We start from the raw sequence: 12,544 nt of genomic DNA, 5'->3' as shown, positions 1-12,544 counted from the left end.
TTTAATAATGACAGATCTATAACTGATATTTCTATGTGAATTTGGATCGCCCCAAAAATTCCATATTGCAGCTTTAAGTATACTCCAATAATCCCTGAATCTCCCATTGTTCGTCAAATATCTTGACGAGTTGTGTTGAACTAGTCTGGTTTTTGCGCATTTATGTCTGTTGACACATGTATATGTACATCCCTCCCCTCTCTAGAGACCCCATCTTGCCCCCATACCGCGTATGAGGAGATCAGGGAGCCGAGAGGGGCTGAGAGACCCCAGTCCACCCCCCTCCTTCGTCCCTGAGCCCCCCAAGGTGAAACCCCTTGAAGCCCACCATCACCTCTCAATCCCCTGAACCCTGACTCTGACCCACATCTTGCACTTATAAGACTTACTACCCTCTTCTATTGCAGCAGGTGAGGGTGCAGTCTCGCGGGGGCTACGACTCCCACTCCAGTAGCACCATTAGCAGCGACACTGCCGGGGGGACCAAGTCAGCCCCGCCTCCAGTTGCTCTCAATCCCACCGTGGCCCTTAAGCCTACTCTGAGGGCACTCAACCAGTCATCTGAGGACCACGCTGTCCCGGAGGGAGAGGACCCGGCCAACCGCTCCTTCATGGGCAAGGTGAAGGCCTTTGAAAAGATGGACCACCTGGCCAGAGCCCAGAGGATGCTGGAGCTCCAGGAGGCTGAGCAAGCACGGGTCAGTAGTACTGATAGTGGAAACTAAGTATAGATAGGAATTCTGCATAACTAAAATAATAGAGCTACAGCACCATGCATTCTGAGTGTAATCATGTCATATTCTGGTCAACATTGCATTGCATATACCCAAAGGTATAATCAAGTGCAGATGTTGCCTTATTAGTTTAATGTATGTGCTTTGACTTAACTGGGCTTCCTCCTGATCTCTGACTGTAGCTGGAAATAGCCCAGAAGCACCCAGACATCTATGCAGTCCCAGTGAAACTACCAAAGCCCAACCACAACCGCCCACAGCCAATAGGGTAAGTTTGTATATTAACCTTGTCTGTCACCACACAAATTAGCATTTTTACTGAACTTTCCACTGCCTGTCATAGGTTGGGTTCAGGATGTGTTGAAGGTGTTTTTTTACATACTTGATGCACAACAATCAGAATTAATGAAAATGTCTCTCTCTCGCTCCTCTGTGTCAAGCTCCAGCTCCAACCCGGAGCCCCAGACCCCATCTTTCAGGCCACCGTACTCTGAGAGTAGGGGTCATTTCGACAATGATGAGGAAGAGTACCGCAGACAGCTGGCTGACCAGACCAGACGAGGCTACTACAGTAACCCCCAGAAATACAAAGACACTGAGCTGTAGGACAGACAGGCCCACCTATTGCACCCTTCCGTTCTCACCCAATCAGCGAGGCCCTCACTGTGCTCACTCAAACAGCCTAGTGTTACGGTTGCCTATCCGAATCTTTGGCCCGACCTAGTGGCAGGAGGATATATCCCGTTCCTTGTGACCACTAACCAAGTATGTGTCCTTACCTTGACTGTTTGTTTGCCTCACTATGTGGATGGTGAATCGGCATTTTAACCTCCCAACCTCATAATGTCTACCCTGATGGGTAGTTGATCTTCACCCTCAACCCCTCGGTCATATCTGCCCAGACCAATGGAGTCTGAGTACCCTGTCTTTTAAAAGAAATATAAACCTTACATTTGTGTATATATTTATCTTTATACATGTTATATACATCTTAAGCATTCTTTGTTACATTAATAGAAATGTATCTGGACGGACAGAATATTTTGTCTACTGCTGCTCTATGGTCTGCTAGTGGTGGAGAATCTAGCCTTTATCCTTTTAAATCATGCATTGCATACCCATTTGATTTACTCTACACTTGGACATTTTGTCTCCTTAAATACTAGAGATCAGCACATACAAAGTGCCTTTAGCTCTGAAAGTGTAACAGTGTCAGATCACTGAAAGAACAAACAAGCAGTCAACACTTGGCTCTCAGAGGTGATGGGCAAAACATGCCAGTTTACTTCTGTATTAGCTGCATCCATACAACCTGAGACGATCACATTTTTATGGCATATACAATATATACGTTTTTGTTTTTTTACCATGGTGTTTAGGAGAGTGACTCTTACTGTCTTTAACATGTCTGTTGCTTTGCTCTACATGTCTGTAATCCTCTACTATTTTTATTCATGTTCCTCAGGCTGCTGAAATCGACTGTAGGGAGTTTTACTTTCTCAAACAAATACACAAATAAATAACTTAACTTTCACTTGTCTTAGTTCATTCTATAAATAAAGGTGACAGTGCTGTGGATATTTCTAATGCTGGCTCAAGCAGGATGGCTTCTGGGAGTTAATTCAACCCGGTGCAAATTATAGCATAGCTGCAACATCTAAGAACATTGCCTTTGCTTTGCAGAGTTACATATTTGTACATGCAAGCCTGAATTTAAGTGTTGTTTTTTTTGTCCAATGACAAGCTCATATTTTGGTTTCCATGCCCCCATGGAGACTGTTTGCATGTGTAGTATTATAGTACATTCATAGGACCCTGAAAGACCAAATGTATTCCTTGCTCGTTGTTTTTCTTAAATATGCACATTAAATTCAGTTCTTTGGTTATTGATCAAACGCATCACATTTATACTCTGTCTGGTAAATTAATTTGTGCCTTCAGCGATGCACTTGTCATTCATATGTATAATGAAAATGGATTTTGATTAAGGCAAGTCAGTGCTGAGAAATGGGGAAGAACAAAAACATTTCAAGCATTTCAGTGAGAATGTGAAAATCAATGAATACATGGTTAATAAATAAATGCATGTAATTAAATACAATGGAAATAAATCCTCTTAATGTGGACAGCATTTTCAGATGTAGACTGGCTGTTCCTGGGCAGTCAGCAGACGGTACATGGCTGCAGGCATAGTCTTCATGTGGATCTGCAGCACAAAGAAACAACACAGGTTGCATGATCAGACACATGCTACACAGCCGGACATGAGGCTTCCTACCGTTCTCAACTCAATAAAATCCCAAAAATTAATTGTAGCACCATTTACAGACTAAATTAGAATTATTTCAACTCATTACTAAATTGTCTGAGTTCAAATAGATTGACTCAACCCTGGACTGTAGTACATTCTAGTGTCTTCCTATACCTCTCCCACTGCATTAGACAGGATGTCAACAATCTTCTCATGAGGCGTGGCCACCACACTCTGGCTGTTGATCTCAATGATGCGATGACCGACGCGGACCCCCCCTCTCTCAGCAATGCCCCCCCTCATCAGGCTGCAGATCTGTAGAGGGAGGAGAGAGGGACACAAATAGCTGATAAAGAAAACTACAATTATGTTTAAAAAAAAATATATATATAAGGGGACATCTGTATTGGTTTCTATTGTCATGGTACCCACAATCCCATTCTGTACGCTGAAGCCCAGCTGGTATCTGAGATCTGGCCTGCGGATCAGCACCATGGTGACGGGGGGACACCTGACGATGTTCAACTTGATCCTGCACTGGGCCTTCAGACCCTGGAGAGTAGAGATGAATATTTAGGGGAGGATTGTAACAGGAGTTAACAGCTTAGACAAGGGAAAGACATGCAGATGCTTGCAGAACTGCTTGACCAGGCAGTCAAAGGCAGTCAATTGTTTTCAATGTGTGCTGGCTTGCAGAGGGGCAGACTAGATTAAGGTTGACAACCATGTATCTGATTTTCAGCAGAAATGCACAGTTGGGCTCCAGTGACACAGAAAGGGAGAGGATACTGCGGAAAAAGACTTAAGGAAACACAAAAAGAGAGAAGGAAAAAAACACTGACCTTAATGATACTCTGGCAGGTGGAGAGGGGCAGTCCAACCAGACTTGTTCCATTGATGGTCATAATCTGGTCACCAATGTTGAGTCGACCAGACTTCTCTGCTGGCCCAGAATGCATCATGCTAGCAATGATGACGGTGGGCAGGATAGAGCCCCAGCCTGATTCCACTATGACCACCCCCAGCATCTCTCCCTTCTGCTTCTCGATGTTAACCTGAGGTAGGATACACAGAATAGTATGATATACCACTACTTACACAATTATGGTCAATGCAACTATGTTCACTTGAATGCCTTCATGGTTCTAGTTAGCATTCTGACTGCAATAAGGATGACATTTGTGCATCTATTTGTTACATTAACAAGAAGGGTTGCGTGTATTATAGGTCTACCTCGTACTGTATTAAAAGTAATTGACATATCCACTATAGATCGAAAATCCCATATCAATCAAGCACAACACTGGCCTGCCCCCTAGTGGTTGACTCACGTCTCTGCAGTTCTCTGACTTGGAGAAGTGGATGAGGTCATCGTTGTACATGTCCTGAGTGTTGAGCAGGTCGCTGTACTCCCTCTGACTCAAGTCCTCTGGGTCGATTCCATTGGCCCGCAGGAACTCCTGATATGCCACACTGAATGCCTGGCCAATGGACTGGGCTATGAGCTGGGCCTGGACAGAGAGAAGGAGAGGCATCATACATGACTGATGAATACAAAAATATGCACATATCACATATGTCACACAATTCCTACATCGACAGACTTGTGTCTGAGTCAAACAGATAATTCGTAAACACACACATACACACACACACTTACATCCTCTGACTCAAACACGTGGCAGACCATCCTGTACTGGGGAAGGTCGTCACGGGCAGGGCTGTTGGTGTGGTCAGAGTGGTCAGTGGTTTGGTTCAAGTTTTCCTGAGCGCTCCTGGAGCGCACCATCTTCCCTCTGGCCATCAGCACCACCATGTTGCCTATGTCAGCAATGTAGGAGATGGTCCTCAGGGGCAGGTCCATCATGGACTCCTGCTAGGAACACAGGATAAGGACATGGTTATGTGGCTGTATAGGGAAAGAGAGGTGTTTGGCAGTATAGTATGTGGGTGTAGTTTAGGTGTGTGTGGTAGCAGTGACTACTGGTGAGAGGTTAGTTTGATAACTTGTAGTGTTGGATTTACTAATATTATAGATTGTTTGGTACCTGCAACATAGTGTTTTCTATCCTTGAGTCGATGTAAAGGTGAATAGTATACAGTATTTACCTGAGTGTCTGCGTTCAGCACTTTGATCCTCTGTGTAGACATGAAGAGATCCACTTCAGTGGAGGAAGGAACCTCATCCTCAGTCTCCACATTTAGGGAGAGAGGAGAGCAGCATTTCAACAACATGAGACTTTGTTCACAACAATAACAGACAAGACTTAGTTATAATAATAAAAAGACACAGAACAAACAGCCGTAACACTGTCACTGTACCTTCTTTCTGTGTTTAGCTTGCTTTTGGGCGGTCTGCCGTATGAAATAGCAAAAGCAATAGATCGAGAGAGAGATAGAGAACCAGAGAGAGCGATCAAAACAGTGCTTAGTAAAGAACAGTAAGATGGGGCATGTGTGATGTCAGCGGTCTATCACATCTGACAAAAGTTACTGGTCCAGAGGTTATAAGGCAAACATCCTCAAAAGTTGTCCCTTTATCAATGTGATATGAGCACCCCTCAAGAAACAGACTGCATGTGTTAACAACATACACTAACTGACAGATGGCCTAGGCATTCTTCAATGCTTGTTTATGGACATGAAATAATGTTATTTGGCAGATCTATCAATAACTATTCAATAAAAATGTAATGCACATAATTATATGAATCTAAGGACATGAGAATTATTATCTATGAAAATCTTACCTCCTTGTTAGTGGTCATTTAAAAGATTGAAAAAGGAAAATTAGGGATGAGAATTGGGTCCTAGTTGATATGACCCCCATGTGACTCTCACCCTGACACGGCTCATAGCCTCCTGGGCCTGCTGCATGCGGGCACTCTTAGTGGGTGTCCTCTCTGACAGCAGGTGGGTGGAGCCCAGGTAGCTGGCTGCAAAGATGATGCCATCGATCAGGTCCTCTGGGTCACATGGCCCTGGGACTATAGACAAGACGGTCATTGAGGCTGGGTACAATCAATAGTCATCAGAAATTACAATGTCTGTACATCAGATTTGAGTGAAAACATACCACTGCTCCTGACTTGTTCCATAATGTCATTTGAATTCCTTTATACCACAGCAAAGCTTTGTCTCCAAGAACTGAGACACTCACCTTCCACATATGAGGGAAAGAAGGGCATACTCCTCCGGATCTGAAATTGGAATATTACTGTTATACATCAGTAATGGTGTTGACAGTAACTATAGAATAGCACTTCCTTAAACCTCAGTCATCTCTTTTCAGAGCAGTGTGTTCATCATGAATCTTGTAGAGGCAGCTCTGTAGAGTGGTCACTAGCTGGCACAGCCACAAAGTCATAAAATCTGATTTAAACCTAACCCTAACCTTAACCACACTGCTAACCCCAATGTCTAACCTTAAAGGGATACTTTGGGATTTTGGCAATGAAGCCTTTTATCTACTTCCTCAGAGTCAGATGAACTCGTGGATACCATTTTTATGTCTCTGTGTCCAGTACGAAGCAGAATTAGCTCGATGACTGGAAGTCTATGGGTATCTGAGAGCACACAGACTTCCAGCCATTGCGCTAATTCTGCTTCGAAATTGCACTAGCGCTAGTTAGCAGCTTCCTTCAAACAGCACACAGAGACATAAAAAGGGTATCCACGAGATCATCTAACTCTGGGGAAGTAGATAAAGGGCCTCATTGCCAACATCCCAAAGTATCCCTTCAACCTTAAATTAAGAACAAAAAAAGTGACTTTTTACAATATAGCCAATTTTGACTTTGCAGCTGGCCTAAGGAGAAATTGCTCGGTTCTGCCTCCAGTACAAGACTCATGATAAAACGTCAACCGCATTTGAAACAGTGCACAGCAGTCACTTACCTCCTCAATCGATGGAGGCCGAGGCGGTTCCTTCTGCTCTCTATGCTCCCTGTGCTGTACCTGGTGTGTTCTGGAGGACTCTGCCCTCACAGGACAGACGGGCTCTGGGACTTGCGCCAGAACTTGGGCTGGGGATGGGACTGTGTCGCGAGCTGGAACTTGGGTATAATGTGAAGGTGACTGAGAGACAGGCTGTAGGAAAGATTAAGAAATACATATAGAAAACTTCAGTTAATGATATTATTGGTGGCACATTCTGGTGGCACATTTAAACAGATCAGAGTAAATAACATTATTGCCACTGAGTTGTTCACTATATTTTTTTTGTTGTAAGATTTTATTTTAAACAATACAAAACATACACATACAAACGACAACATCACACAAACAACTATATCACACCTGGCCAGACCCCATTCTCACACACCCATAGAGTTGTTCACTATTATCAATGATGCAATGATCACTGACGCAACTCAACTATGTAAACACTTCTAACAAATATGTGAACAACTATGTAAACACTTCAAACCAATGTTTCCATAGTGATCCAGAGCTGCCTCATACTCACACTCACGTTGCCTCCCGGTGGCTGCTGTGGGGAATACTCCTCTTCAGTAGGACTGACTTCCTGTCTCATCACCCACACAGGCTCTATGGGCTGGTCAGGAGTGTAGGGCGATCTCACCGTCTTAGTCTTCACCTCCTCAATGGCCTCTCGGATGTCCCTGATGGCCAGAAAAATGGCATTCCCTGATCCTCTGACACTGTCCTCTGAAAGGCCTTCCGCTGGAAGCCTGAGCTCCATCCTGGCCTGCTCATCCTGTAACTCGCCTGAACTAGGCTGCCCAGAGCTGGGATACTCTGCCTGGGATTCACCCTGCACGTACCTGGGAGGTGGCCCCAGGCTTTGAGAGCTGGAGCTTTCTTTAAGGCTGTCACCCTCCCCATCAGACGTAGTGTCATCGTAGTGGTGCAGTCTTGAGCCAACTGAGCGACCCTGCCAAGGGGGGCTCGTCTGTGGTAACCCCACCTCCCTACCTGGCCAGGAGGCATGTGGTTGTGGATTAGTGGGTGGCTCAGTGTCTGTAGCTCCCTTATAAACATGCTCCCTCTGTCTACAACTATAGGGCTCTGGGTAGGGTTCTGCATATGGCTCATCAGGGTCGGCCTCAGATCTCATGTGGAGCTCTCTGTCTAAGTCTGGATAATTCATTAATTTCAAGGGTTCGGGGAAAGACTGGGGGTAGGATTTTGCGTAGGGCTCTGTGTAGGATTCTGTGATGGATTCTGACTGTGGGTAGGACTCATAATAAAATTCTGCATAGGTCTTTGGATACGAGTCTGTAAAGGTGAAAGATTCAGAATGGGACAGTGGGGAATCAGTGCAGCTCTCATCGTCAGGCATTATGTCAGTGTCGTGAGTGGGGCTTGGGCTAAACTCATCACTACATTGGTCTGAGAGCTCAGACTGAAGTGGAGGGGGCGAGAATGGAGATGGAGAGGTAGGTGGTGATTGGCGAGGAGGTGGGCTCAGGGACGGAGCCTCCATGCTTAGAGAGGCAGCACTATCAGTGTCAGAACAGTGGCCATTTGTTCCATCTTCCTGGTTGTCCTCTCCCAAATCCCTCTCTCTTGTGTCCTCTTCTCCAAGACTTGTCTCTTTTAGGTCCCCTTCTCCATGGCCCCCCTGCTCTTGGTTCCACTCTAGGTCTGTCTGGATGTCAAATCCACTCTGAGCACTAACAGACTGAGTTATGGATGAGCTGCACCCTTCCTCCTCCTTCTCCTCATCCTCCTGAGGCTGGGGAGAATCTCTGTTGGTAAGGGGTGGTAGCAGCTCTTGAGGGGGGATATCAGGTGCAGGGGGACATGGTGTGTGGTGTGTTGGCGTAAGAGTACCAGCAGTAAGGTCAGGTGCTCCACTGTCCTGTCTGTGGTGGGGTTGAGGGGAGTGCATGAGGTGCTGCTGCTTCATTGTTGCTGGACCAGTCATGTCACTCTGCTCAGTCAGAGAAGCGTCAGATGACCAATGATGTGGAAACGGCGGGTCGTGGATCTCTTGGATGTCTCTCGGCGCCTGTCTCCGTCTGTGAACTCTGACCCTGGGCTCCCCCTGGCGGCGGTAGCGGGCCACGCCAGGGCGGGGCGGCTGGGTGTGGCGAGGAGGCTCCATAGCCACTCCCTCCCCCTGCCTGGACAGACCCTGCCCTGAGGGTGAACGCCTATGGTGCCGTGGGGGGCCACAGCCCGAGCCTTGGTGCGGAATAGAGGGATGATGATGGTGGTGATGAAGATAAGGATCCTGCCCGTCCTGACCGAGCATTTGGCAGGGTCTCCAACTTCTCCGGACAGGGACACCCTCTCCTGCGCCTCCTCCTGCTGTGCCATTGGGATGCCTGTTTCTGGGAGCAGCTGGAGACTTCTGCTCCTCCCCCACAGCATCACCTAGCCGCTCCCCCTGCTGCTTGTGGCTCATCACTCTGCTGTAATCTGTTTACATATAGAACATGGTCCTTCCGTCTCCAAAGAAACACCACTCACAGCACTGCCTGAAGGGAGACAGGAAATTCATGAGAACAGATAGGTCATAGTTCAGGGGTCTGGATGAAACAGCAGGGTCAGGAAGGCATGTCTACAAACAGGATAATGGGATTGTGTTTTGAGAGTGAGTGATAGAGCACCACTGTGGTTATGTAGTATGTCTCACTCACCCAAAATCCATTTTGATGTCAATTCTATCCTCAATTTCGGTCAAATAGAAATATTGAGATTTGCCAATACCACACACATCTACATAGTACAACACACACACACACACACACACACACACACACACACACACACACACACACACACACACAGACACACAGACACACAGACACACAGACACAGACTACACTGACAGATAAGAAGCTGCAGGGCTCCCTATTGTCCAGGGTAAAACCAAATCTCATGTGATTCATCTGGGTGTGTTTAATCTCAGGTTATTCTCCCTGCCCCAGCAGCAGCACCACACCACACCACCACAGCACAGCAGCTGGCATTAAAGAGTAGGAAGGACAAAGCCCCAACACCACCGACCTGAAAGAGAGGAGGCTGGGCTGAATCCTGAACTGTATGCTCAGTGTACAGAATATTGATGTCTGGACTCTGGATAGATTATGCAGTATACTCAGCAGCAGTATACTGATTTCAAAGTATAGTATAGGATTAGCTTTCAAAATTTTGCAGGTACAGTATTTTGTAGCTTTAAGAGCCATAGACTTCTATACTTTATGAATTAATGAGAGTAGCTCAAATGCAAATTGGATGGATACAGAAAGCAGAGAATGTACAGATTTAATCACGGCTGGATAGCTGAGTGGAGACTAGGGGCAGAGGTTAATGCAGAACCTCAGGGTGAAAAGTAATCTTAGTGCAGGCAGAAACAGACAGAGAGGAGGACAGAGTGCAGATGATATGTTCGATTTATGCCCTTTCCTCAGTGCTTGGTGGTGCTGCTGACTGGGCGGGCACCTGGGGGCAGTGCCCGGGTCACAGATGGTCTGGCTGTGGGCAACATGGGCCAGGCAGCCAGCCGACGGAGGGAGCTGTGACCTGTGTACTGCTCCTCCATCTGTCAAGGCTCCAGTGAAAGCCCCAGGGAGGGGATTAACCAAGCCATTAACTCACTGATTTTACACTAGCCACACACACACACACACACACACACACACACACACACACACACACACACACACACACACGAGACAAGGCCAATGTTTAAACAGTTTTTACATGCAGCATCAATAGGTCTACTGGTTACATTTTGATGACATGTTTGTTGTTTCAGCAGGATGGGATTAATGTATAAGCAAGGAGGTGTGTTGACTGACTAAAGTTGATCCAAGTCCCCAGTTTCATTGCCGCAGGCAGGACATTTTTAAAAAGATGCCTGAACGTGAGGGAATGAAAAGGGTGGGACAGCAGGTACCTTGTGACAAATACTCTTCTTTTCATTGGAAACAGCCCAATGGTAGGCTATGTTATTCATGCAATACAATTGCAGTGACGACCAGCATATATGAGACATTTTAAAATAGAAAATACAAATAATTGCCATTTCCTAAAACTATACTAAACAAAAATATAAAAGCAAAATGTAAAGAGTTGGTCCCATGTTTCATGAGCTAAAATAAAATATCCCAGAAATGGCCATACACACATTAAGTTTATCTCTCTAAAATGTTCTCTAAAATCCTTTGCCAAAATAATCCATCCACCTGACAGGTGTGGCATATCAAGAAGCTGATTAAACAGCATGATCATTATACAGGTGCATCTTGTGCTGGGGACAATAAAAAAACATTCTAAAATATGCAGTTTTGTCACACAACACAATGCCACAGATGTCTCAAGTTTTGAGGGGGTGTGCAATTGGCATGCTGACTGCAGCAATGTCCAACAGAGCTGACGCCAGATAGTTAGATGTTAATTTCTCTACCATATGCCGTTTTGGAGAATTAGGCAGTACTTCCAAGGAAGGAAAACCTCATTATGATTGCTGACTGTGTCGGAGCGCAGCAATGGGTGGGACTGGGAGGGCATAGGCCCACCCACTGGGGAGCCAGGCCCACCCATTGCTGCGCTCCTGCACAGTCATGTGAAATCCATAGATTAAGCCTCATGCATTTATTTCAATTGACTGACATCCTTATATGAACTGTAACTCAGTAAAATATTTGAAATTGTTGCATGTTACGTTCATATTTTGTTCAGTATTAGTTATAGGCCTATGTGCAATAAAGTGGCTTTTCAACCGCGATATGTCCGGAGTCCGGACAGAACAGTCACTATTCTATGGGATGAGAAAGCGCTCTCCCGATTCTGTCATCCTGTGTCACAGCCCAAAAGGAAAGCAAACAGTAATTTATGCGCTCGATCCTGTGGTTAAATAATACATTTTTGTTATTGACAACTGCACTACGAATGGACTGTCGTCATATTTAAAAAAAAAAAAACAGGCACCTGTCTGAATGTCCGACGACGATGAAAGGCTGTACAATGTGACACATCTAATGAAATTATCCATATGCCAGCTGCTTTTCGTGGTCAAATAATCGGCGCAACCTCCTACCTTCATTCATTCCATTCCAATCTATATACTACCGACGGAATGCGGTCGACATGCCAGTCGCTGTCATGTTAATCGTTGCCCTATATTATGGATGATAAATATAATCTTACCTGTTCGTCAGTATGGATGGGTTGGTCGCGTAACAATCCGTTTCACCATTTTTGCTGGTCCCTCTGTACCTTCAGACAATTTGCATGGATTAGGCCTGAGCGGTCAACTCCTCCTGATCGTGACATCAGAGCGGATTACCGACGCACAAAGCGCCTTTAAAAGACTGCTGTGTTTCAACATAATATTTAAGGAGCTGCACCCGCCGTATTCCGCCTCTTCGTAGGCAACACTGCTGTGTGCTCTGCACCACTTTTTCGTGAGGGCAGTGAGATATCAGAGCCCGCCAATTCTACCCCTGGGTCTGAGAAACACCTGTGTAAACTAAGCAAAATATCCATACCCCGGTGTCAACCACACAAAACAAGCTATTCAAGGACACTCGCTCCCTGCACTTATCAGAATATACTAGGCTATATATAGGCTGTGGGCTAC

The 12,544-nt window shown here is 45.6% G+C and overlaps 2 protein-coding genes across 7 annotated transcripts in view; one reads left to right on the top strand and one right to left on the bottom strand.

Annotated features, from left to right (window-relative positions):
• LOC135518013 (tight junction protein ZO-2-like) overlaps window positions 1–2,268 on the top strand; it is a 30,605-nt gene extending 28,337 nt beyond the window's left edge. For 2 of the 5 annotated variants that reach the window (XM_064942823.1, XM_064942822.1), the window contains 4 exons: window positions 206–307; window positions 408–698; window positions 917–1,002; window positions 1,175–2,268. In XM_064942823.1, the coding sequence (XP_064798895.1) occupies window positions 206–307; window positions 408–698; window positions 917–1,002; window positions 1,175–1,340 (645 nt within the window). In that variant the 3' untranslated portion in view covers window positions 1,341–2,268. The remainder of the gene's footprint in view (window positions 1–205; window positions 308–407; window positions 699–916; window positions 1,003–1,174) is intronic. The other 3 variants (XM_064942827.1, XM_064942824.1, XM_064942826.1) reach the window with 3 other exon arrangements.
• Window positions 1,987–12,544, bottom strand: LOC135518014 (amyloid-beta A4 precursor protein-binding family A member 1-like). 2 transcript variants are annotated; one of them, XM_064942828.1, is made up of 13 exons: window positions 12,112–12,544; window positions 7,454–9,434; window positions 6,883–7,074; window positions 6,146–6,185; window positions 5,827–5,972; window positions 5,308–5,340; window positions 5,095–5,178; window positions 4,646–4,861; window positions 4,317–4,496; window positions 3,828–4,040; window positions 3,418–3,537; window positions 3,160–3,300; window positions 1,987–2,940 (listed from the first exon to the last, which is right to left on the bottom strand). In XM_064942828.1, exons 2-13 carry the CDS (start codon window positions 9,359–9,361, stop codon window positions 2,869–2,871), a joined length of 3,345 nt encoding a protein of 1,114 aa, XP_064798900.1. In that variant the 5' UTR covers window positions 9,362–9,434; window positions 12,112–12,544; the 3' UTR covers window positions 1,987–2,868. The 2 variants fall into 2 exon arrangements, with proteins under 2 accessions (XP_064798900.1, XP_064798901.1); XM_064942829.1 differs by having other exon boundaries at window positions 4,646–4,858.

Source organism: Oncorhynchus masou, chromosome 28 (assembly GCF_036934945.1).
Source record: "Oncorhynchus masou masou isolate Uvic2021 chromosome 28, UVic_Omas_1.1, whole genome shotgun sequence".
NCBI classification, from domain to species: Eukaryota; Metazoa; Chordata; class Actinopteri; order Salmoniformes; family Salmonidae; genus Oncorhynchus; species Oncorhynchus masou.
This window is presented reverse-complemented; position numbering and strand designations above follow the sequence as displayed.

Bases quoted from the DNA above. Each gene is read 5' to 3' on its own strand.
- LOC135518014 (XM_064942828.1), bottom strand. From the start codon at position 9,361: ATGAGCCACAAGCAGCAGGGGGAGCGGCTAGGTGATGCTGTGGGGGAG. The intron at 6,186-6,882 runs GTAAGTGACTGC...TTCCAATTTCAG, and splicing joins GGCCTCCATCGATTGAGGAG to ATCCGGAGGAGTATGCCCTT. The intron at 3,301-3,417 runs GTGGGTACCATG...CTCCCTCTACAG, and splicing joins TCAGCGTACAGAATGGGATT to ATCTGCAGCCTGATGAGGGG.